Genomic DNA, 27,353 nt, shown 5'->3' with positions numbered 1-27,353 from the left:
AAAAAAAAAAAAGTAAAAACAAAGAATCAAGAGACTCAGATTACCCTATAGAGTCGATATCAAGAAAAGAATCAACTGACTCAACTGACTCTAACTCGCAAAGAAAAGATGAGCAATAATCGAAAATATAAGAATTGTCAGGTGAAAGAACAGGTCAAGGCTTGAAATCCTTTAACTCTTTTACCTGAGACTCCTCAAAGTGAGCCACAAGCTCATACTTAACCTTACTAACTCATTCTGGACATGGCAGAGAATGAACATCATCATCATCACTAAAAGGATAAAATTCCTCTATGAACTCCCCTTCAGTGGTATGAACGATGGGAAGCTCTGGACAGTTCTTCAGCATAAGCACGAGATGTACAAGCTGAGAAGCATGACCAACTTTAACAAGAACAGGGGCTTGAGTCTCCAGGTGAGACTCAATGGAATCTTGCATATACTGAGAAGAACTATCAACAAGTTCACACATTATAAAATCCAACAAGCACAGGATGTACAAGTTGAGGAACATGACCAACTTCAACAAGCACGGGGGCTTGAGTCTCCAGGTGAGACTCAATAGAATCTTTCATATATTAAGAAGAACTATCAGCAAGTTCACACATTATAAAATCCAAAGTCTTACCTTGACCGTCGCTTTGAGGAACCAGCTGCTCAACTTACGATCGATGCTAGTCATTTCACTGCTTAATTTGGTAATCTCAGAAGATGGATGCATCAAGGATTCTTCAAGTCTCCCAACTAATTCAGTAATCTGAGCAATGAAGTCACTCTAATTCTGGAATTCAGTTCTAGCTTCGAATCATCCTACTAGAAACTCGAGTTTTCTTGATGATTATAGGGAGGTTCCTACACAAACTCACCAGAGCTGTTAGAAAGTTCCCTAACTAATTCTTCCAACGAAATATTTGAATTGGCAGAAGAAGCGTCCATTAACGTCAAGCTTGACCTAGGCATCTCCCAAGGGAATAGGTATCGTGCACAAGACCGCGTGAAAATTGGGGGCATGCTTCAGATGAATGACCTTGAAATGAACATGTTCGACATGTCTCAAGTTCTTGCAATTGCCTAATAGACAAAACTTGAACACGAGAGGTTGGTTCAGATCTTTGATATTTAAGCTCGTTAAATTCGCTTACCTCTTGCTCTTGTCGTTGAGCTGCTTGCTTAGCACGAAGCGCATAATAAATATTCAAATCGTCGGCCATGAGAAAACAAGTAGACACAAGAAAAGAAAAAATATTTTTGGGTTTTTAAAGTTTACAAGTCAAATTTATGTAAGAAAGAGATTAAATGTCTTACCTCCTTAGCAATGACGCCATTTTGTTCGAAGCCCTTTTCCAATGTCATTTAATTCTCGAAAAGACCACGAATCAAAAGAAAATTTATAATGCACCAAACTTCTTCTATCACTACAAAAACATAGCAGTAGTGGTAAGTACGGGTTGAACCACAGAGGCCAAGAATTAAGTTTGTCTTAAGCTAAATTTAACTGTGAAAGCAATAAAAATGGGGATTTGGTTTGATTAGGAAGAAAACTAAATGCGAGAAATCAAATTGCAAGGAATAAATGTAGACAAGAATTGGTTCATCTAGTTCTCAAATCAAGATAGGCATTCAATGTAATTTCTATCATTATTTTCTGCCAATTAAATAATGCAATTGAATTATGCATGCACAACTACTCACTCGATTCGATCTAACTAGTCTCTATAATGGCGGACAACTAGCATGAATCTAACCAAGAAAGCGTCCTGATTATTAATGAAGGTTGGAAAGGTCAAACTCTAACTAATCTACACGCTTCTAAATTCTATTAGGTTTGATAGCGGCCATATAGAACTAAAAACACATGCATTACAATTTAGGATTCAATTATGTCAATTAATTGTCAGGAAAGCCATATTCAATTAACCAATTTTATCTTTGAACCTATAAATTAGCACATTCTAGGAATGACCATCAAATGCGTAATTAACTATTGCTACTTAGGTGACCTTAGCTAGACATTCTTATGCAAAAATAAATTTAACAAAATATTCATGCAAGATTGCGACAAACTAAGAATCATAGCCTAACATGCTCACGAGTGAAAAGTCAGCAACACAACCATGCTTTTAGAAGTTAAAGAAGATTCAAAGAAAACATAATTCAGTATGCCATCATCAATAAAGAGCAAAAAACTCAAGAAATTAACATAGAATACTTGATCCAAGAAACTAGATAGAAATTATCTAAAATATCCATAGAAAAATTCATGAGATACAAGCCAATTCATGCTTACCATCCAAAATAAAACATAAATCTAACCTAATGATACTGAAAATGTAAAAAGGAAGGAAGAAAACTAGGCCTCTCCCCGGCCTCCATAAAAATCAGCATAGTTTTTAACCTAAAACCAAAAAAATATTATATAAAAATCGGAGCGCATTGCAACGTTAGTCAGAGTGTTACAACGCTCTTGTTGATAGCAACCCTTGAGCGTTGGCATGGCATTGCAATGTTGCTGCGACGCTCACTTGTGACAGGCGCGTGGGCGGATGCTTGGCGATTCGTTAATATTTGCAGCATTGCAACGCTACCCTATATCTTCAGGTTCTGCCTCTCAGTTTTTCGCAAGCGTTGGACTTATACATGTATGAGCGTTGCTACGCTCCAAACAAGGGCAGTTTGATCATTTCTTCTCCTTTGAAGTTTAGATGCTCAAATTACCTCCAAATTGTTTCAAATTAACCTTTTTTTCATCAAATGGTCAATTCTACACTTGATTACTTACTACCTACAAAATAGGATAATTAACACGTAAAATCTAGTAAATAACCTAAATTAAGCTAGAAATTATAGTTTTTTTTTTAGAACTATCACACTTCCATAAACTTTCGAAACGCAAGCCAATGTGGTAACGACAGACATGTATTGTTTTTTGGTTTTAAAAGGAGAAAAGACATAAGAATGGTAGTTGGAAAGGAAAGAATGGAGGGTGAAAACGAGGGAAGAAGAGAGGAAAGCTTTGGAAGCATCATATGTGCAAACAAGGCAAAAATGGGGCCACTCCTTATTTAGTATTTCCATAATCACATTTCACACTCCATTGGTGGGTGACCAAACCAACTTCCCCTTGTCATAAATGGCCTACAATGGCGGTGGTGGCATTGCCTCTCTCATTGCTTCTTAGCTGCAGCTCCCAGTTTGGTTCCAGTTAGGCAGCTGCTCAGGTCTACCTTTTCATTCAATGCTCCATTTCTTTTTTCCACCACACCTTTAATTCCCTCCCTGTAGGGAACCCTTTTTTAGATTTTGCTAATCCACTCGATTCTACTTCGTCTTCTTCCTCTTTTTTCAGTGTCAATTTGGGACCATTCGAACCTCTGTCTTTATCGTAGAGTTTTGTGGTTTTGAGGATTTTGAGTCTCCATCTCCACTGGGTTGTGGTCCAAATTTGGCGTCTCTTGTGTTTTTTTCCAACATTTGGGCATCTGGGTGTCTCTCTATTTTTGTTTTTTTGATCAATTTTGAGGAGTTTTCATCGATTTCTCAATGAGGGTTTCTAATTAACTATTTCCCATGTCTCTTTAATAAGCTTCATGATGTGTGGATGGAAATGGCAATGGCAATGGCAATGTTTTATTAGCTGTGAAGAAGCATTTAGATTAGTATTTTCCTGTTCTTGAAGTTGTTGCTGTATTGCTGTTTCTTAGTGATAGAAGCTTGTCTGTGGTGATGTCTACAACAATTACTTTCATGATAAAAAATTGTCTTCCCCTCTCATTGGTCCTTTCTTTCTTCAAATTCAAAAGCTAGTGGTTCCAATTACTGTTTTCTTTCACTTTGCCTTTTATGTAGGGGTTTAATTTCCCAGTTTTTGCTTCTTGGTTGCTCTATTTTTGTTTCATTTTCTGTAAGAATTTCACAGAATATACAATGTTTTATCTGCTCATCTCTTTCCTTTCCTTCATCCTTCTCTCTAAGTCCTTCTCTTACAAACGGCTACTGCCATGGGAGGCCAAGATGAGCTTGTTGACTGCTTTACTTCTATCATGGTTCCACAAGAGCAGACTTGCTCTGAATTTCTTTCAAGTTCTCTGGGTCTCAGATCCGCCATTAAATAGCATCATCACATGTAGCACAAAACTGGGGAATTTAGAGGAGGGAAGGGGGATTTCACTCTTGGATTTACCCAAGTTGGCTCTTGAGTCAATTCTCGATCGGCTTTCGCCGTCTGAGTTGTGTAAGATGGCAAATGTGTGCACTTATTTGAGAGATGTTTGTGAAGATGACTATTTCTGGGAGAAGCACATGAAGCAGAAATGGGGGAATTTGATGGGTAATTCTGCTTATAAAGAATGGCATTTGCATATTGCCCTTAAGAGGAGATCGGAGCTCTCAAGTCCATCTCAGAAGAAAGGTTTGTTCAGTTCATATTTTGGAAGTTGGTCTTTGCTGATTAAACCAAAATCAGAAAGTAGAGGCAAAATCAGGAGCTCTTTACCAATTGATTCAATGAAGGCTTGGTATCAATCTCTTGAGAGTGGAAAGTTATGGTTCCCAGCTCAAGTCTACAATAGAGAGGTAAGAAGCTGATGCAGGCTTAATAAATAAAGTCTTCTTGAATTCTCAGTTCATCATTCCTTATTGTAGAATGCATTTAAGACAACGTAGGCTTAGTAGCATCCTTGTTTTATACATCTGTGTCTATTCTTGCAGAGTGGTCATGCTGGTTTCATGTTGTCCTGTTATGATGCCCAAATATCCTACGATTCGCAGACCAATATGTTTAAGGCAAGGTATATCGAAAGACATGCTCACATTGACTCCAAAACTTACTTGAATCCAGCACTTGTCAATGGATTGCACAATATGTTATTTCCCTTTTACTAATGAAGACTTGCTTCTTCTGTCAATGGTGTATTTAATTAAGCTATGCATTGATCTCAGATATCCACCACACGGGCGACGGGCGATAGAGGAAAATATTCTCTGGAACAGGCTAAGAGCTCCACCTGTTGATATTCCTCCCCATGTTCTCCATGTCTCTGAATGCTTAGCTGACTTGAAACCTGGTGATCATGTCGAGATACAATGGAGAAAAAGCAAGGAGTTTTCTTATGGTGTGTTTGTCAACTCCAAATTCTTGAAAATTTTGTAGTTTTACATTATAGTTTTGAGTTGGTTTCCAAGCCTTCAACTACTGTTTTTCCTCCGCAAGTACTGAGATTCGTTGTTGAATCGAAATTTTGTCTTGCAACTTGACATTCCCCTGTTATGGTAGGTTGGTGGTATGGCGTCGTTGGCCACTTGGGGGCGTGTGATGGGAGTGCAAACAACTGCCATTGTTGCTGTAATGGTAAGTGAAAATTTGTAAGATAAATTCAAAGTTATATTTGATTAGAATTGCTAGGATTTCTGAATGAGTGGTGAATGTTATGTTTGATTACATGTTTGGAAGCACCCTGAATAAAAAGTGTTTGATGATAAATCACTTTGCTGACGATTTTTAAAGTGCTTCAGCACTTCACGAGGACTTAAGTCTCAAATCATTTTAGATTACTCTGGAATATGAAGATTTTGAGTGAAAAATGCTTATGGTCTGAACAATGTTGTGGAGTGAGACTGATATGTTGGTTGTGGACAGACAATGTGATGTTGGAGTTCAGTCAGTACAGCGTCGGGTCGCGTTGGAGAAAGACGGTGATAAACCGAAAGAGCCACAAGGAAGTAGGGAATGAAGCAGATGGGTATTATGGAGGATTAAGGAAGCTCTACAAAGCAGAGGAAATTACAAGGTGGAAATGCCTGTGGCCTAATCGAGTTTTGGAATAGAATCATTACATTCTTCATGCTTCTCTGCTTCTGTTTTTATGTACAGATTTAGCTTTTTCTTAACCATTTCTCTCGATCTCTCTGAGGTTTTCTCCCAAATTATGAGTTAAGAGGCGTTGCTTGGAGTCTTTTGGAGGATGTTTTATATATCAAGCTTCTCTAATTTTGTATCTTATATGTAAATTTGGGAATCTTCAAAGAGGTTTTTTGAGTTGTTCAAAAGTTTTTTTTTTTTTTTTTGGGAATGTCTAAGGTTTTAGAAATTTTCATTGCATTTTTCTTGGTGATATTTGCCTGTGTCATTTGGTAAAGACTTTTGGAATGCTTACATCCAGTTTCTCTATCTCTTTATGATTAGGGAACAATCCTTGCTTGGAAATGAGATTTACAATAAAGATTTTTGACACTTTGAAAACATATTAATTTATTTAATTGGTAAATAGTTGAATAATTTAGACATGTTTGGTAACCATTTGGTTTTTAGTTTTTTTTATTTTTTCTTTTTTAATTAAGCTTATAAACACCTCTTCCACCAAGTTTCTTTGTTTTGGTCCGTACTTTCTACCAATATTTTCAAAAACCCAACCAAGTTTTAAAAACTAAAAAATAGTTTTTAAAGACCTGGTTTTACTTTTGGAATTTAGTTAATGATTCAACTCTTTTACTTAGTTGGATAAAAACCATCATAAGAAATTGAAAAGAAACAGGCAAAAATTTTAAAATTAAAAATCAAATGATTACTAAATAGGACTTAATCATTAAAATCTGCGTACAAGGTTTGTTCTTGGTTATAAAAGATGGTTTGGTTCTTCTTCGGTATGAACTCCCAGTCATATTCTAAGAGAATTCTCCCTCTCCTTAAAAACTATTAACATTTTTTCCCCTTCCTTTTTTGCCTAGAAAGAAAAGAAGTTAAAGAAGCAAAAATATTTTCTGATTTGTAAAACTTCTTCGACACCTTTATATCAATCTAAAGCATCTAAGGATCAAGTTGGAACGAATTACGTTATTGTCAATAACTATGAAATAACAAAACTCGTTCTTATCTTAAGATTGGAACACTCTATAATACTTACAAAACTTGATGAAAGAATAATTCCGAGGTATTTCTACTCCAAAAAAAGTTCTAAAACCACTAGAACAAAATTTACATTTATTGTTGAGTATCGACCGACATTACATTTGACATCATTTTTATTGTGATAGTAGGATTGCAATGCAACAACAGAGGTTTGTCGATGTTTGACATTTAAAGACAGCCACCTTTTTTAACTTACAATGGCAGTCATGTATTAGTTCACCTTTGACTGACATGGTAAATACATATTTGACCTTTAAAGTTTGTATATTCGTCAATATATGTATGACATGCAAATTTGCTCTGTCATTAAATGTATTAGGAGTTGGGTTGGGTTAGACTGGATTGAAGAAGATTTTTTTTTTAACCAACCTGTCAGGTTTGCTACCCGAATGGCCCGAATTGGGTCTCTAACCCAATTCTTAAAATTCAAGTTGGGTTGGTGTCAGGTTATTTATTTTTTCTTTTTTCTTTTTAATATATTTTTTATTAACTTAAAATATTTAAGTTTGTTTACAACACATACTATTAACTAAAATTTCATCAAACTCAAAATTTAAAATATATATCACAATCTTCAAACAAACATCATAAAGATGTATATGAGTAATAATATATATATATATTAATAATACTAGAAATTCGGATTGAGTAGTCCAAATTGTTCGGATTGTCATATTATTTCAATACTCCTAAAATGTATAGGTTCATCAATACCCCATTTCATAATATTTTTTGTTTACTGTTTCTAATTCTCTCTCCTTCTTTTTGCATTTTAAAAATGATAATATGTTTAGTAATTATTTTTCTTTTTCATTTTCTTTGAAAAATGAACAAAAACACACAACTTATTTAATAACAATTTCTCAATTTTTGTTTGTTTTTACTTACTTTTGTCTTTTTTATAGTTTATATATAATTTAACTATATAATATGTATTATAAATATTATAAAAAATAAATGTCCATCCCTCCCAAAAAAAAAAAAAAGAGCCATTTACCCTTAAACATGGTTCCCATGTATCACAAATTTATACATGGTTAATATCTTAATAGTCACATCCTAGTTGCCACAAATTCTATAAATATTAAGCTTTTGTGGTCTTTGAAAAGGTGTGAAAGATTGGTGAGAAATCCAAAAGTTTGGGAGAAACTTTCTATTTTCATATATTTTCATAATTTCTTATATTTTGTTGTTTTATTTTATTTTATTTATCATTATTTAATTTAATTATAATTGTAATATATTTTTCTCCATATATGTGTTTCCGTTGTGCTCCATTATGCTCTTCAATTTTACAATACATTATCAGCACGAGCTTCTATTGTTTTCCTTGTGAAAGGTAGGTTATAAAGAAACCTGGATCATTTTCATATGTTGAGTGACTAAAAAATGAATAAAGAATATATATTGAGTGACTAAAAAATGAATAAAGAATATCTATATCTGACAGACAGTGGAACTACACGTATAATACTTACAAGTATAAAATACTTTTCCAAACTGACAATGTTGGAAGTAAAAGTCAATACAATATCAGGTTTTGCAAACCTAATTGAAGGATTTGGAAAAACAAATATGATTTTGCCTAGAGGAACAAAATTTACAATTGATAATACATTATTCTCTAGTCAACCAAAGAGAAATCTACTTAGTTTTAAAGATATACATTGCAATGGTTATCATATTGAGAATAATATGGAGTATCTTTATATCATATCTAGTGTCTCATATGAAAAACATATACTAGAAGAGTTGGTTGCTTTATCTAATGGATTATATTATACTCATATACGAGTAATTGAAACATATGCAACAATGAACTTGAAGTTCATGAATCCAGACATATTTACAATTTGGCATGATAGATTCGGTCATCCAGGGTCTATAATGATGAGAAGAATTCTTGAGAATTTGAATGGACATCCATTAAAGAGCTAGAAAATTCTTCAATCTAATGAATTATCATGTGATGCTTGCTCCCAAGGCAAATTAATCATTAGACCATCACCAGTTAAAGTGGGGACTGAATCACCTATATTTTCAGAACAAATTCATAGTGATATATGTGAACCTATTAACCCACAAGTGGACCATTTAGATATTTTATGGTATTAATAGACACTTCCAACTGATGGTCACACATGTGCTTATTATTAAGTTGAAATCTTGCATTTGCAAAATTACTTGCTTACATAATTAAGTTAAGAGCACAATTTCCTGATTATACAATTAAAACTATTCGTCTTGATAATGTTGATGAATTTACATCCCAAGCTTTTCATAATTATTGTATGTCAATTGGGATAAGTGTTGAACATCTTGTAGCTTATGTTCATATACAAAATGGTTTAGCAGAATTATTCATAAAACGTTTGCAGTTAATTGTTAAACCATTACTTATGAGAGTTAAGCTTCCTACATCTGTATGGGAACATGCTATTTTGCATGCAACGTTACTTGTATGCATCAGGTCAGTAGCTTATCATAAGTAATTACCATTACAATTAGCTTATAACCATGAGCCAGATATTTTTCATTTAAGAATTTTTAAATGTGCAGTATATGTTCCAATTGCTCCACCACAACTTACTAAGATGGGTCCTCAAAGGAGGTTGGGAATATATATTTGATATGATTCCCTATCAATTATCAAAAATCTTGAACTCCTGATGGGTGATGTGTTACTGTACGATTTGCTGATTGTCATTTTAATAAGATAAATTTTTCAATATTAAGGGGAGGAGTTAAGAAGTTGAAAAAAGAAATTACATGGAATGCATCGTTATTGTCTCATTTAGATCCCGTATAGATCAGTGTGAACTTGAAGTTCAAAAAATAATTCATTTACAAAATATTGCACATCAGTTACTAGATTCATTTATAGATGCAATGAAAGTAACTAAATCACATGTTAGAATAAAAAACACACAACAAAAGTAAAATGAATTATTAAGTATTCTAATTCATTAATTTTGGCTTTAAATTAAGCATGCTCATAAACTAATAAGAGGGTTTCATGATATACCTTTGAAGAACAATTTAAATCTCGATTCCAGCTACAAATCTTCTCCAAATCAACTTGTGAACCACCTTAAGGTCTTCCCTATTATTCTCTTTGTGCCTTAGATTGAGTTGTGAAACTCAAAATAAGCTTGAATAAAGGGAATTTGAAGAAGATCACTATTGCACCATGGAAAAAAACCTTCCTCAACCTCAAGTTTTTCAACAAAAACCATCAAGATGCATCAGTTGCATGCTCGATTTTCACTTCAATCTTCTCTATTTATTGCAAGACTATCATGCAAAGAGAATTACTGCATGATTTGCACCTCATGCTTGGAAATTGACTCAATGAAAATAGTGGAGAATGTGTGAGCTACTCGGATAGAAAGTGGAGAAATCTCACCTTTTGGGATTTTTCATTTTCTATCCATTTTCAATTTTAAATTACAAATTTATTTCCAAAATCAATTTTATTTTCAAAAAATGAAATTTTTATTAATTTTACAAAATTAATTCATTAATTAATTTTCTAATAAAATTAATAATAATTAATTAATTAAACAATTTAATTAATTCTAATTAATTCAATATCAAATATTAAATTAATTTAAACTAATTCCACCATCATGAATCTCTAATCATGAATTTAATATTTAAATCATATTTAAATATTAATTGATTCTCCAATTTCGTTTAATTCCAAAATTAAACGCATAATTATGTCACATATAATCACTAATTCCCTTAATTCTAATTTGAACATTTCAAATTAACTTATCATGTTACTCTAAAACTAATTCATTTATGAGGTAGTAGGGAACCTCGTGAACCAACAGATCATGGGCTCTAATGATCGGAGATTAATTGGCTAAACTCTTTACACCGAATTAACCCTCATTCGTTAACTACTGAGTCACTCCATTCGATATAACTATAATTAGTAAGTTAACCTTGTTAGTAATAACGACTAGGTCAAATGGTTGTTTTACCCTCAAGATTACCTCTTGTTCCTTAAGTCCCACTGATCCTCTAATGAACAATTGGTTTATGATCCGATCAACAAATCGAGTCTCTCTCGAGCCAATGAGAGGGTGGGACCCCTTGTTCAAAACCCGAAGTCAGTACTTAAGGCAACAACCTCTCTACTATCCCTGAAAACGGATAGGAGTGAATTCCATCTTGCACCCTATGTCCCTAGCTATCTACCCAGTCAGGGCTGCAAATTTTCCATCGAAAATTAATATCCCAACACAATTTGTCACTAATGAGTCTTGTATACGCCAAAAGTGTGGTAGACCAGTAAGTTCTAAAGATAAAAATCTTCGAAAACGAAAAATAATTAATAGTAAAAAACCCTTGGTCGAGGTTGTAAATACCCACAAAAAAATCATTGACATGACTAGTGAGAAAGGTGAAATACCTAAATATAATAATGAGATTTTAATAAACTATGTCATGACAAGAAAAAAATGGAATCAAACTAATGTAGTTATTGACAATATTTTTGCGTATAATATTTCTCTTGATATCATATCTGAAAATAAGGACCCTGAATCAAAATTTGTTGAAAAATGTTGACATAGAAAATATTGGCTTCGGTGGAAAAAAGCAATCGATGTAGGATTAAATTCACTTTCAAAACGTCATTTTTTTTATCAGTAGTCCGAACACCAAAAGGTGTCAAACCTGTGGGATATAAATGAGTATTGCGGTCACAAGATATAAAGCAAGTCTAGTTGCACAAAATTTCACATAAAGACCTGGTATTGATTATGATGAGACATATTCTCCAATGATGGATGCAATTACACTAAGATATTTAATTAGTCTAACCGTGTATGAAAATCTGAACATGCATCTTATGGATATAGTCACAACATATTTATATGAATCTCTTGATAATGATATTTATATGAGAATCCTAGAAGAATTTAAGGTACCTGAAACATATAAATCGAATTTTCGAGAATTGTATTCAATAAAGTTACAGAGGTCATTATATGGATTGAAACAACCTAGACGAATGTGGTACAATCACCTGAGTGGATATTTGTTGAAAGAAGGATACTAAAATAATCCAATATGTTCGTGTGTTTTTATAAAGAAATCACAGTCAGGATTTGCTATTATAACTGTATATATTGATGATTAAATATAATTAAAACTTTTGAAGAGCTTTCAAAGGTAATAGAATATCTTTAAAAAGAATTTGAGATGAAAGATCCCGAAAAAATAAAATTTTGCATTGGTTTGCAAATTAAGCATTTAGCATATGGGATATTTGTTCATCAGTCAACATATACAGGAAAAGTTTTGAAAAGAATAACTTCTTAGTTCTGAAGTACCATATCTTAGTGCAATTAGTGCACTTATGTATCTTGCTTATAATACAATACCATATATTGCATTTTCAGTAAATTTATTAGCAAGATATAGTTTTTCTCCAATAAAAAGACATTGGAACGGAATTAAGCACATACTCCGTTATCTCCAAGGAACGATTGATATGAGTTTATTTTATTCAAATAAATCAAAATTTGATCTAGTTGGTTAGGCATAGATATTTATCTGATTCACACAAAGCTAGGTCTCAAACAGGTTATCTATTCACACATGGAGAAACTGTTATATCGTGGCGGTCAGTGAAACAAACCATAACGGCTACTTCTTCAAATCATGCTGAAATACTTGCAATCCACAAGGTTAGTCAAGAATGTGTATAGCTAAGATCAATGACTGAGTACATTCATGGGACATATGGCTTGTCTTCAAATAAAAATCTTCCAAAAATATTATACGAAGACAACACAACATGTATAACCCAAATCAAAGGAGAATATATTAAAGGAGATAAAACAAGGCATATTTCACTAAAGTTTTTCTACACTCATTATCTTGAAGAAAATGGTGACATCACTGTACAACAAATTTGTTCGAAGGATAACCTGGCAGACTTATTTACAAAATCATTACCAACCACAATCTTCGAAAAATCGGTGTACAACATTGGAATACGAAGACTCAAAGATCTTAAGTGATATTTTCATTGAGAGGAGTAAATATATTATCTTTTAGGAGTATTTATTATATGAAATGTGTAATTTTTTTCTTCACTAAGGTTTTTCCTAGTAAGAATTTAGTGTGGCATATTTCATATATAATGGACATTAAAGGGGGAATTATAAATATTATAATAAATAGATGTCCATCCCAAAAAAAAGGGACCATGTGTCCTTAAACATGATTCCCCATGTGTCACAAATTTATACATGGTTAGTGTCCAAATAGTTACATCCTAGTTGCCACAAGTTCTATAAATAGTTAACTTTTGTGGTATTTGAAAAGGTGTAAAAGATTTGTGAGAAGTTAAAAAATTTGGGAGAAAATTTCCAGTTTGATATATTTACATAATTTCTTATATTCTGTTTTATTTTATTTTATTTTATTTATCATTATTTAATTAATTTATTATTATATTATATTTTCTTCTTATCTGTGTTTTCAAGGTACTCTATTGTGCTCCTCAATTTTATAACAATATGAAAATATATAACCAGCATTAAAACATACAAAAATAAATCATAAAAAAAACAATATTTACAATAATAATAAAAGTTTTTCCATTCTATAAATGGTACTTAAATTATTAGTCTACAATGATATCTCTTATTTAGTCATTCATTTAAATGATATCGACTCTAATTCAATTCAATTATATTTTTTTAAAATGATTTAGTTGTAAAAGATTAAAATAGTGATAAATGCATGCTTTAATGCACAAAATTTATGTATTGAAAAATTCTATCTAGTTCCAAGTTACTAAAAATTAAAATAAAATACAAATCCGTATACTATAAAATTATAAATATATAAATATATATGATTAAAAAAATAAAACTCAAAATACAAATTATATATACATATGAATATTGCAAAGTTAAATTGCAAACTTAGTCTATAGTTTTGAGAAAGCTAAAATTTAATCTCTATGATTTATAATTAGAATTTAATTCTTATAATTTTATAAATTTTTTATAAATAGTCTCTACAGTAGAGACTATTTATTAGAATTTTATCAAACCATAGAAACTATTTATGAGGATTTATTAAATCATAAAAACTAAATTCTAACTTTTAGAAATCACATAGACTAAACTTTAACTCTCTAATCATAAAGACCAAATTTTCAATCTAACTTATAAAATTTCAATTTTCAAATTCAAATAATACATATTGAAAATTTTAAATATAAATATTGCAAACTTAAGAAAAAATTGTATAACCATGGTATTAAATTCTTCATCGACGTGTTGACATTTTCATCGATATTTTCAAATTTTCTTGGGATTGACATTGACATTATTTTCATTATATCGTTAAAAAAATCCATTAAACGAAAATAACTAACAAAAAAATGTCATTAATGTAAATATAATATAAAAAATAAACATGTTAACTAGTTCCTACTTAATTAGATTCACACGTCAACGTGTTGGTTTCCTATCAATTTTTTAGTTATAATTTCACAAATTCTTAACCAAATTTCAAAATAAAAACAAGCTTTCATTTTTTTTTTTTTTCAAAACTTAACTTGAATTTTGAAATAGTTTTAAGAATAGATGATAAAGTAAAGAAACTTGAACAAGAATGCTTCCTTTTTAACTTAGCTTAAATTTTGAATATAGTCTATTAATTTTGTATTGACCCTCTATTTTATAAATAATTAAACTTCATTCTTAAAACAAGGCTTAAAAGAAGAAATAAATTGCAATGTTTTGTGAGATTAATTTAGAAGTTGTGCAAACATGAACATAGTTTAATTGGCATAATACTCATAGTATCAACCTCAAGATCAAAAGTTCGATTCTTCCACTCCACACTTTAATTATAAAGTTACAACATTTATCACAATCGTATGTCAATTTGATGAAATCGAGAATTTATGATAAAAATGAGTACACATGGAGTTTAGGGGTAAAAACTATTTCCACCTTTTATTATCAAAATTTCTATTTCTTTCTATTTTTTGTTTCATATTATTTAGTTTTTCTGTATGATTACATGTTCCAAAATGTCAAGTTTCCCTCTTTAAAAAATATTTAATCTTAATAATATTCATATTAGTGTAATCAAGTTAACTATAATTATCAACTTGTAGACATCCTATTTTCCCTTTGACTTTTTAATTAGAAAAATTCTACAAAGGGTGATTTTAATTTTTAATTATTCAATCATCTTCATACAATAAATAATAAACCTATTCAATTAAATAAAAATGTGTTATTGATTTTCTATTTGTAGTACAATTGAGGATGAAGAGATTCGAACCATAGATCTCGTGCGTACTAGCATACTTGACAAATGAACTAGGTTCACTTTGGCAAATTTCTTTTGATTTTACTTTTGGATTTGTTTGTCAATAGATATACTCATCATCAAACAATAAATTTGAAATTCTAAGACCTGTTTTGGTAGTCAATTTATTTTTGAAAATTAAGTCTATAGACACTATTTCTACCTCCAAATTTCTTTTTTTGTTATCTATTTTTTACCAATAGTTTAAAAAACCAAGCCAAATTTTGAAAAACTAAAAAAAAAAAAAAAATAGCTTTTAAAAAGTTTCTTTTTAAATTTTGGCTAAGAACTTAACCATTATATTTAAAAAAGATGCAAATCATTGTAAGAAATGTAAAAAAATAGACTTCATTTTCAAAAACGAAAAACCAAAAAATAAAAACCTCATTTGGTAACCATTTGATTTTTTTTGTTTTTGTTTTTGAAAATCAAGTTTATATCATCCCCATTTCTTACAATAATTTGTATCTTTCTTAGGTACAATGGTTGAATTTTTAGCCAAATTTAAAAAATAATAACAACTTTTTGAAAGCTACTTTTTTTAGTTCTCAAAATTTAGCTTGATTTTTTAAACTTCTAATAAAAAATAAATAAAAGAAAAAAAATTTGGTGATAGAAATAATGTCTGTAAATTTAATTTTAAAAAACATAAAAAAAAATAAAATGGTTACGAAATAATCTTAAAATTTAAAATTAAATATATAGCTATCAACATTATAAACTAAAATTTAATATTAAAAAATCAAGTCACATCAACCACCAATAACCACAACTAATTTTCAACCACCAACTCCCTTAGCTTGGTTTGTTTTTCAATCCTACTTTACATTTTCACCTGAAAATTACTCTCTTTTATATTTCTAATAATATGGTTTCTAAAATTCCAATTTGTAGTAAAATACTACACCAACTTTCTATTCGTTAACATCACGCGCATGTTAGCGCGTATTCCTTAGCTACAGCAAGATTTTTTCTTTATTACTCAAAAAAAAAAAAAACAAAAAACAAAAAACAAAACAAAACAAGGTTTTTTTTTTTTTCTTTCTGTCGGTGATCTGCCTTTTCCTTTTGTGACCTTTTATGCATGTGTATAATGTATAAAAGACTTCGATTCTTAATCTTCGAAATTAGGTCACATTTATTATCTAGGAATGAGAATAAAAAATGTGAAATATCCTTAATAGGTGATCGATCTCATTATCATTTCTATTGTTTAGAAGTCGTCGTTTCTTTTGTTATTTTTCACTATATACTCATTTCTCTCTCCTTGACCTTTCTCACACATTTTTACCTCTTCTCTCGAATTCTTCGTCATCTCCATACGAGACTAGGATGAAAAGAAGAATGTTGCGAAACATTATGTTAGCTGCTTAAAGATTAAGTATACTACAGTCTAGAATTATCTCTTTAGTATATTTTACTCTCTTTGTTTGTCTGTAGATATTTTGCATCGAATAGTCGTGTGACATGTATACGGGTTGTCTATCATTGATAGACAGTGATATTTTGTTGTATTTGTAAATAAGTTAAGTTATTTTCTTATATTTGAAAACAATCCATTACATTATCTAATTATGATAAAAATGGATTAAAAGATAGATAAACAACGCGAATCGAAAAAATGAGAAAAATAAATCTAGAAATTTTGTTTTTCCTAGGAAATTCTCCTTCATGTTTGGGGCTAGTCTCTCGGGACCAATCCTCTCCCACGAAAGGAAAAAAAGAAAGAAAAAGCATCCCTTGTACTTTTTTTTATTACTACTTTGATCCTCATACTTTGAAATGTATTCAACTTTAGTCTTTATATTTTCAATTATTTAATTTTAACCCATGTACTTTCAATAAATCTTAAATTTAGTTTTTCAATTTTTTTTTTTTTTTTTACAAAATTGGTTAAATAATAATAATAATTTTCATGAAATGAGATGCAATATGTGAATATATTTTAAAATGAAATTTTTTCACAGATATAAAAATTATCAAGCTATTTATAGAAATAGTAAAAAAATCTATAAAAAAAATAAATACTAATAGATACTGATAGATTTCAATAACGTTTATTAGTGATAGGCTTCTATCCGTTTTATCAATGATGGGCAATGATAGATTTCTATTAACCTCTATTAAAGAAGATTGAAATTTTACTATTTAGTGTAAATAGTTTCATTTATTTTTCTATTTTTGAAAATCTTCTTTTTAAATTTATAGTAAAAATACTAGTAGGTAACAAAGGATTTCAAAAAAAAAAAAATCAACAAAAAAACTAGCCATAGAGATCAAATTTAAAATTTATCGATAGTATAGAGACTAAAAATTAAATAAATCGACTAAAATTAAATAAATGTATTAGGACTAAAAATGAAGATAATTAAGTATATTTTGTGATGCGTAGCCTACTATTAGGGCGAAACTTTTTCACAAGTTGACATAGATATGTACACATCCTAAACAACTTGAGAATCTCAAGCATGTTGGGAATTGGAATGAATGTTGTGTTGGGGATTGGGCCTCTACTCAATTTTATCCTCCATTCATTTTTCTGATTCAAATTCAATATTTTTTTTTTTTTTAGAAAAAAAAATCCTTATTAGTTATTAGATTCGGGTCTAATTTTTATTTGGTCTTTCAGTTTCAAAATATTATACATTTAGTTTTTAAATTTTATTTGATTTCAATTTAGTCCTAAATTTCAAAATGTTACAATTTTACCTTTGATATTTGAGTTTGTTTTGAATTTTGTCCCTAAATTTCAAGATTTACATTTTTAACCTCAATCTTTTACTAAATACTCATTTTTCGTCTTCAGTGTGAATGTATGTTAATAAGTTATAATAAAATGAATTATGATTAATTAAGTTTCACTATTTTTCATTACTTTTAAAATTAAATCTAAAATCTTACTTCATAATTATTTTTAATTAATTAATTGACATTGACATCAATGTTTGGAAGTGAGTATTTAATGAAAATTTTAGGTTAAAATTGTAAAATCTTGAAATCTAGGGACCAAATTCAAACAAAACTCAAATGTCAATGGTAAAATTACAACATTTTAAAACTTAGGGATTAAATTGAAACCAAATTAAAAATATGAAGACTAAAAGTATAATATTTTGAAATTTAAGAACTAAATAGAAACTGGACGTCAAACCTAGGGACCAAACATATATATATATATTAATGCATTCTAAATATTATAATATCGTTTTATATTTCCTTTTTGTAAAAAGTCATCATACGGTAAGTGAAACAAATTTTTAGTATTACAATAGTTATTATTTTCTATTCAATATTTGTAAACAAAATATTGGATAAAATTATAAAAAGAATCTAACATGTAACATACAGAGGTCAAGCATGAGGTTGTAACAAGCTAAAAGATAAATCTATTAACGTAATAAAAAAAATAAACAATAAGTGCAGAATTAGAGAGACACGAAGATTGATAACCTACTTCAATACAATATCACCCATTTTGTAGGGTTGCATGCCGGTTGGAAAGAAACTTCACTAGACTAAGAGTTAAATAATTAAACAAATGACTTAACTGATAGACTCCATTTTCAACACCTCACATAGAGTCTACTCTTCGGTTTCAATTTAGGTCCCCTAAGTTTGAGCTATCTTCACAGCCTCACTGAGTCACCTCCACACACAAATTTCTCTCGAGTTTTGAACGAAATTCCCTTAATACAACATCAAAATACTCGTCACAAGTTTTCGCTTACTCCCTATGTGATTTACTACACTCATAACAATCTAGCCTAGGTTGATTGACGGTTGATAACACTCTCAACAACAAAATATATGAAATTCAATAGTAGTATATAACAATCGAGGCTTAGACAACCTCAAAATTCAAAACTCTCAAAGCACACACTTTCTTTTACACTAACCCTAAAAAGAAACAAATGAGAATAAATAATACCTCATCAAAACATCCTTGAAAAAAAAAGTAAACAAATCAGTGAGTCCGAGTGAAAAACCACAATCAATAAGGGAAAAAGAAACTTTAGGTAGAATCTACGATATACAACACAAGATATTTAACAAATGCAACACAAATTACAAGACATGTTGTCCAAGTTTTATCTATAACAAAAACAATCATAGTAGCATTGAATAATTGAATCTATAAAAGATGATAGTATATCATTTAATGACTTGTCAAATATTTAGTAGAAAGAGTATATACTACTATTAAATATTTACTTGCTTATAAAGTTACAAATAAATAAAGAATTAAAATACCAAAAGTATCTCCTTAATTTTGAAGGAAAAGATATTTCTTAGGTCCCTAGGTATTAGGTCTAGTTTCTATTTGATCTATAGGTTTCAAAATCACTTTTAGTCTTGTTTTGAGTTTGATTTCAATTTACTCTCTAAGTTTTAAAATGTGATTTGAGTTTTTTCCCCGATTTAATTTATAGGTTTCAAGATTTAGACCTTTTACCTCGATTTTTGTTTAATAATTTATAGGTTTCAAAATCACTTTAAAGTCTTTTTTTTTTAATGATCCATCTTTCAAGTGCTTCTTAATAAAATTAGAATAAATACCAATTTTTATTCTCTAAAATCAACTAATAAGCTATACTCGAGGCCATATATTTATTTGGTTTTTGGTGTTTTAAAAATTAATTTCGTACATTCATACATTTACAAAGAAATCAAATGCTAAACAAAAAGTTATTATTTTATTTATTTAATCTTATAAATTTATGTTCACGTTGTTAAAAGCTACTAATTTTAATTTATAAATATTCTTTTGCATTGCATAGCGAAATCCTTGTTATGCAATTGTAATGGATGCTTTCCTCTCTAGTAAAATTGATTCAAAGTTTAATCATTAAAAAAATTATAAGATCCATTTAAAATAAAAGAAGAATTCTTTAAAGCTCAAAGATAAGAGCATTCATGTTTGTACGTATATTTTTTTTTTTCAATTTTTTTTCAATTTTATTAATATTTTTTTAATGTTGTCTTATATTTTTTTAAATAAAAAAAGTGTATGTTAATTATTGTTGAGTTAAACTCATTTCAAATTTATGGAAAGCAAAATAATATTTCAAATAAAAAGACATGTTTTATAACTTAGACTCTGTTCGATAATCATTTTGTTTTTTAAAATTAAGTCTCTAAACATTATTTCTATCTTCAAATTTATTAATTTATTATTTACTTTTTATGAATGATTTAAAAAACCAAGTCAAAATTTGAAAACTAAAAAAAATAGGTCCCATTTGGTAACCATTTTGTTTTTTGGTTTTGTTTTTGAAAATTAAGCCTATGGATATTACTCCCACCTCCAAGTTTCTTCATTTGTTATCTATTTTTCATCAATGATTTAAAAAACCAAGCTAAATTTTGAGAACTAAAAGAAGTAGTTTTCAAAAAATTGTTTTTGTTTTTGGAATTTGACTAAGAATTTGACTATTATACTTAATATAGATGTAAATTCATTATAAGAAATGTGGATGAAATATGCTTAATTTTTAAAAACAAAAACAAAAAATCAAATGGTTACCAAGTAGACCCATAACTTTTAAAAAATTTGTTTTTGTTTTTTAAATTTTATTAAAAATTCAATAATTGTAGTTAGAAAAATGCGAACCATTGTAAAAAATGAAAAAGAAATAGATTTAATTTTAAAAAATAAAAAATGAATAATTACCCAACGAGATTTTAATTATGAGTACATTCAACACCAAACTTATAATATAATAATCACACTTGCGGTCGTATTTTTACTGTGGTTTGATTTACTATCCCACTCGAAAATTAGATTAATCACTTAAAAGATTTATCAAAATTCACCCATATATAAATTACTTTAATTTGACTAAATCTTCCTAAACATAAGCATTTCTTGTGCTGTCACCACCACATGCACAAGACAATATGAAAAAAAAAAAAAGCAATTCAAATTAATAAGAAAGAAAATGAATGGATAGAGAAAAGCCTTTCTCATAATTTTTTAGGATAAAAATATTTTTATCTAAAAATTGAAATAATTTAGTCTTTAAACTTTATCTGCTAACGATTTAGTTCTTATACTTTCAAATCTATAACGATTTAATAACTGAATTTTAATAAGTAATACTTTAATTTTTGTATTTTATAACTTGTAACGATTTTGTTCCTATTATTACAATATTATTCAAAATTTAATTGAATTTCTCACACATGTGAATTGATAAATTGATCGAAAATTGAATTTATTTAACCCAATTTTACTAAATGGAAAAAGGATATAAGATCAGTTCATTAATTCATAATGAAAATTGGTATAATCATTAGATTTATTGATAGATCAATCGTAATGGGTCAGAATCGCGAACATAATTGGATTATCTTTAATCATGTTTGATTAGAATTATGAATTTGACATATTCATACTTCTCATACTATAAAAGTATAATAACGATAATGATAACGTAATTTCAAAACTAGATTGATCACCTTCCGTTCATCAATCAATTTACGTTTTCTATTATAGACTGAGTAGTGATCAGTGAATCCCACGTGTAAGTATAAACATAGAATATAAGATAAAGAACAATATATATTGGAATGCACCTTTCATATTACAATTTATTTACAACTCTGGTAAATCCGAAGGCATTAGCCACTTCACTCCCAATTACACAAAAAAGCAAAAAGAAAAAGAATGGTAGCTAGCCACACCACAGCCACGTCCCTTCAATTTTACGCCTTCTTTTCTCACAATTCACCAACCCCCATTTTTCACACGCGCCTGACTCCACGCGCGTGGCGCTCTTTCATCTCCACCTCAGATTTTCACGCTCAACCATAGGTCCATAGGCATAATAATAACCCATATTCCACAACTCAAAATTAAAATTTTGAATTTAAAATAAAAATAATAAACCCCAATTATTATTATTTTATTGCCACCTCTCTCTCCGCCTTCTAAGATCTGCCACGTCATCATCTCTATGTTCTATAAATAAAACTCCATTTCCACTTCCAACTCGCGCCGTTGTCTCTTCTCTGTGGCTCCACCCTCCTCCTCCTCTCTCTTCTTCTTCTTCTTCTTCTTCTTCTTCACGAACTCTCTTTCTACTCTCTCCGGGGAGCTTCATTTCTCTCAAGGTTTGCTCTACAAAACACAATCTCTCTTTCTGCAATTTCCTTTTAGATCTGATTTCAGTGAAGATTCTTGGTTTCTCTAGATCTGACTCATTTCCTACGGCTTTTGTTTATTACCTTTTCAAGTACCAGATCTGTCTGCTGCTCCGATGGCTTTTTAGTTTTTACTTTTCTTTATGCTTCTATTTCTCGAGGGAGATATGTAATTCTTTTATTTTCTAATTTGTATCGGATCTCCCGTTTACGCGTGCTCCTTGGTAAGCTGAGCAGGGAGTTTTTGTGTTCAAATTCTTGCAATGTTACTTACAGTACTCTATTGAGTTTTCTTATTGTGTTTGAAACCCTATTGATGTTTTTCTTTCGCTTCATTTTCATTTCTTCATGGATTTCATCTTAATTCTTATAAATCAATGCTCCAAATTGGACTGCACGTCTGGTCGATCCATGCATTAGGGAGAATGTAGAATTTTAATGATAACTTGATTCATGTATAAAATTTGTACTTCTTGTTGGATAATTTATAGCCTTCCATTGCAAATGATGCAGAATCAAACAGTAATGGTGTGAAGTGCATGATGGGATTTGTTTTTTAATAGAATACTTCTGTTTTTTATTTCTTGAGCAGAACAATGGCATCCCACATTGTTGGATATCCCCGTATGGGACCCAAGAGAGAGCTTAAGTTTGCTCTTGAATCATTCTGGGATGGAAAGAGCTCTGCCGAAGATTTGAAAAAGGTGGCAGCAGATCTGAGGTCAACCATTTGGAAACAGATGGCTGATGCTGGGATCAAGTACATCCCTAGCAACACTTTTTCATACTACGATCAGGTGCTTGATGCTACTGCAACTCTTGGAGCTGTTCCTCCTAGATATGGCTGGAATGGTGGTGAGATTGGATTTGACACCTACTTCTCCATGGCTAGAGGAAATGCATCTGTTCCAGCAATGGAAATGACCAAGTGGTTTGACACCAACTAGTAAGTAATCATGAATAGGAGAAACGAGATTTGTTCTTATGCAAAGACAATATAATGGAATTGGTATATGAGTATAACTAACACTGTCAAATGCATGCACAGCCATTTCATCGTCCCTGAGTTGGGACCAGAGGTGAAATTCTCTTATGCTTCACACAAGGCAGTGGAGGAATACAAAGAAGCCAAGGCTGTAAGTGTTGTTCTCAAATGGAAATTCTGAAGTATAGATAATGGAAGATTCTATAAAGGGACGTTTAGTTTAGTTAGTTGTAACTGTACTTATAATGATAGATTATGTTAACTCATGCAGCTTGGAGTAGAAACCGTTCCAGTTCTTATTGGTCCCGTGTCATATTTGTTGCTCTCTAAGCCAGCCAAGGGCGTGGACAAGAGCTTCTCCCTTCTTTCCCTTCTCGACAAGATCCTTCCCATCTACAAGTAAAGAACTGTTGCTCTACCTCCGTACGTTGAATGTTCTCCACTAACAATTGTCTCCTCTCATTTTTATTAATAATGGATTGTTTTTCAGGGAGGTTGTGTCAGATCTTAAGGCAGCAGGTGCTTCTTGGATTCAGTTTGATGAGCCTACATTGGTGATGGATCTTGATTCTGACAAATTGAAGGCCTTCTCTGATGCATATGCTCAACTGGAATCAACTCTCTCTGGGTTGAATGTTCTTATTGAGACATATTTTGCTGATATCCCTGCTGAGGCATACAAGACCTTGACTGCTTTGAAGGGTGTCACTGCCTATGGGTTTGATTTGGTTCGTGGAACTAAGACACTTGATTTAATCAAGGGTGATTTCCCCAAGGGAAAGTTCCTCTTTGCTGGAGTAGTTGATGGAAGGAATATTTGGGCCAACGATCTTGCTTCCTCAGTCAGTGTATTGGAGGAACTAGCTGGCATAGTGGGGAAAGGTATCTTCTGCTTATATTTATGATACGTAGTGCATGCTCAGTATGGATTTTGAAATTATTAAAATCACTTTTGTCCTATTCATATTCACAACTTTAATCACTTAAAATTAATTTAATGTTTAATTTTACATCTTTAAATACAATTTTCATATCATCATCAAAATTGGTTATGAAAATGATAAAGGTCATTTTAACTACTTTAGAATTACTCCCAAACATGCCCTTAATACGTATGCAAGCAATACTCGATTGGTGTTATGGTTTGAGGTTTGAGACTGTTTTCTTACCGATCTCTTCTTCCCCCTTCCCGGAAAACAAAAATGCAGACAATCTCGTGGTCTCCACCTCCTGTTCACTTCTCCACACTGCTGTCGACCTTGTCAACGAAACTAAGTTGGACAACGAAATTAAATCGTGGCTTGCTTTTGCTGCTCAAAAGATTGTTGAGGTCAATGCATTGGCAAAGGCTTTGGCTGGTAACAAGGACGAGGTGATTTTTTGAGCCTGATGAAATTCGTCTCGGCTGGGTGTAAAGCTATTTCATAGCATTTCGTTCCTAAACTCTTAAGCTAAGCTGCTTCTGGTTTTGTATTTTCAGGCATTCTTTGCTGCTAATGCCGCAGCTCATGCTTCAAGGAAGTCGTCCCCCAGGGTGACCAATGAGGCTGTTCAGAAAGCGGTGAGCTCATCTATTTCTTTTCCATAAAGTGTTTAGTTTTCTGTTTACTGACACTGCACGTTGATGAATTGCTTCGTGCTTGCTTGCACAGGCTGCTGCTTTGAAGGGTTCTGATCACCGCCGTGCTACAAACGTTAGTGCAAGACTTGATGCTCAACAGAAGAAGCTTAACCTTCCAATCCTTCCCACCACCACCATTGGATCCTTCCCTCAAACTGTTGAACTCAGGAGGGTTCGCCGTGAATATAAAGCTAACAAGTGAGTAATAAACTAATATTACCTTTTCTTTAAAACTCATGCAATTTGATCCTATTTCTGACATTGGAATCGTCGTCATTGGTGTCCTATAGGATTTCCGAGGATGAATACGTTAAGGCTATCAAGGAGGAAATTAACAAGGTTGTCAAGCTCCAGGAAGAGCTTGATATTGATGTCTTGGTTCACGGAGAACCCGAGGTGAGTTTTTTTGGAGCCGTTTGAGGATGAACCGAAGGCTATCCTTCCCTTTCGTGTTTTCTCATTTCACACCTTCTTACATGATCTTTATTTCATTGCACAGAGGAACGACATGGTTGAATACTTCGGTGAGCAGTTGTCAGGTTTTGCCTTCACTGTTAACGGTTGGGTGCAATCTTACGGATCACGTTGCGTGAAGCCTCCAATCATCTATGGTGATGTGAGCCGCCCAAAACCCATGACCGTCTTCTGGTCAACCACAGCTCAAAGCATGACATCCCGCCCAATGAAGGGAATGCTCACTGGCCCTGTCACCATTCTCAACTGGTCCTTTGTTAGAGTCGACCAGCCAAGGTACGGAAGATAATGCCTCCATGAAAGAATAGTTTGTTTGTTTCCCCAATACCAATACCAATACCAATACCATACTTTTGTGTATACTATCGTCTTCCAGGTTTGAAACTTGTTATCAGATCGCGTTGGCCATCAAGGATGAGGTCGAGGATCTCGAGAAGGCTGGTATTAACGTTATCCAGATTGATGAGGCTGCTTTGAGAGAAGGGTTGCCTCTTAGGAAGTCTGAGCAAGCTTTCTACTTGGATTGGGCTGTTCACTCTTTCCGTATCACAAACGTCGGCGTCCAAGACACAACTCAGGTTACTAACAATTTGTGTTACCATTGTTTGTCATACATTGGTTAAATATTTCAAATGGACCTAACATTTCATCATCCAACAGATCCACACTCACATGTGCTACTCCAACTTCAACGACATCATCCAATCCATCATCGATATGGATGCCGACGTGATCACAATCGAGAACTCTCGTTCAGACGAGAAGCTTTTGTCAGTCTTCCGCGAGGGAGTGAAGTACGGTGCTGGAATTGGGCCGGGTGTGTACGACATTCACTCTCCAAGAATACCATCAACTGAAGAAATCGCGGACCGCATCAACAAGATGCTTGCAGTGCTGGAGACAAACATCTTGTGGGTGAATCCTGACTGTGGACTTAAAACTCGCAAGTATGCAGAGGTGAACCCGGCCCTCAAAAACATGGTGGCCGCCGCAAAGCTCCTCCGAAAAGAGCTTGGGAGTGCCAAGTGAGTTTGGTGATGAGTTTTTTCATGGAGAGATTGTTGAGTCTCCAACCGTCAGTTCCTTTTAAAAAAAAAAAAAGAGATGAGTTTGTTTTGTTTTGTCCAAATAACTGAGTTGCGAAATGTTTAGTAGTGTGTAGGTGTGCTCTTGAGAGCATTTCTTGCTTTCAATACTCTCTCTCTATATCTGTTTCTATTTTTCATCAAAGGCACCAAACTGCAATATGAATGGGAAGCGAATGGATTGAAGAAATGGCATTGCTTGTTTTGGGCATTCGAATTCATATGAATAGAATATCTGATTCTCTCTTCGCCAATTCTTTTGTATTAATTGTTGAAATTTGCACTCTCTCCTCAATCTTTTTCAGTTTGGAAACATATAAACCCTTAAGCTTAGGAATTTGGGTCATCAAATTAAACTCTTCACTAATAATTATATTAATTTCAACTTTTAACTTTTTTCTTTTTTATCAATTTATCAATTTACACTCTTTTTTATATTTGGTATAACTATATCAATTAAATTCTTTAAGTTTCATTAGTGAAAAATCATCCATCACTCTTTCATTACACTAATGAGACTTCTTCGAATGAATGGATATATGATTGTTAAAAAAAAATTCTAACACAATGTTTATCTAAAAATTTAATTTACACCTCTAAACTTTGGGTTTTATATCACTTTAAATCTTGAATTAAATTGTATAAAAATAATACTAAACTTCCACAAATGTATCCATCAACACTCTCCAATTTAGACAATTTATTAAGATTACATTTAAAAAATTATCCATGCATTCAATTCTTACGCAGATGAAACTTTTTTAAATGACAGGTTAATAAAAT

General features: G+C 31.5%; 2 protein-coding genes across 2 annotated transcripts; both read left to right on the top strand.

Moving 5' to 3' along the window:
• Positions 1–2,964: 2,964 nt before the first annotated feature.
• LOC120089797 (F-box protein At2g26850-like) lies at positions 2,965–6,097 on the top strand. The gene is made up of 5 exons (XM_039047194.2): positions 2,965–4,572; positions 4,708–4,787; positions 4,939–5,111; positions 5,273–5,347; positions 5,636–6,097. Exons 1-5 carry the CDS (start codon positions 3,925–3,927, stop codon positions 5,821–5,823), a joined length of 1,164 nt encoding a protein of 387 aa, XP_038903122.2. The 5' UTR covers positions 2,965–3,924; the 3' UTR covers positions 5,824–6,097.
• A 16,072-nt stretch (positions 6,098–22,169) lies between these two features.
• On the top strand, positions 22,170–26,824 carry LOC120091063 (5-methyltetrahydropteroyltriglutamate--homocysteine methyltransferase-like). The gene is made up of 12 exons (XM_039048869.2): positions 22,170–22,375; positions 22,998–23,351; positions 23,454–23,541; positions 23,662–23,789; positions 23,881–24,272; positions 24,599–24,762; positions 24,871–24,951; positions 25,043–25,209; positions 25,302–25,407; positions 25,511–25,761; positions 25,862–26,063; positions 26,146–26,824. Exons 2-12 carry the CDS (start codon positions 23,002–23,004, stop codon positions 26,512–26,514), a joined length of 2,298 nt encoding a protein of 765 aa, XP_038904797.1. The 5' UTR covers positions 22,170–22,375; positions 22,998–23,001; the 3' UTR covers positions 26,515–26,824.
• Positions 26,825–27,353: the final 529 nt, after the last annotated feature.

The sequence above is a fragment of the Benincasa hispida genome, chromosome 11 (assembly GCF_027475165.1).
Source record: "Benincasa hispida cultivar pf3 chromosome 11, pf3_genome.v1.1, whole genome shotgun sequence".
Classification (NCBI taxonomy): domain Eukaryota; kingdom Viridiplantae; phylum Streptophyta; class Magnoliopsida; order Cucurbitales; family Cucurbitaceae; genus Benincasa; species Benincasa hispida.
Note: the sequence above shows the minus strand (reverse complement) of the source record. Positions and strands in the feature narration are given on the sequence as shown.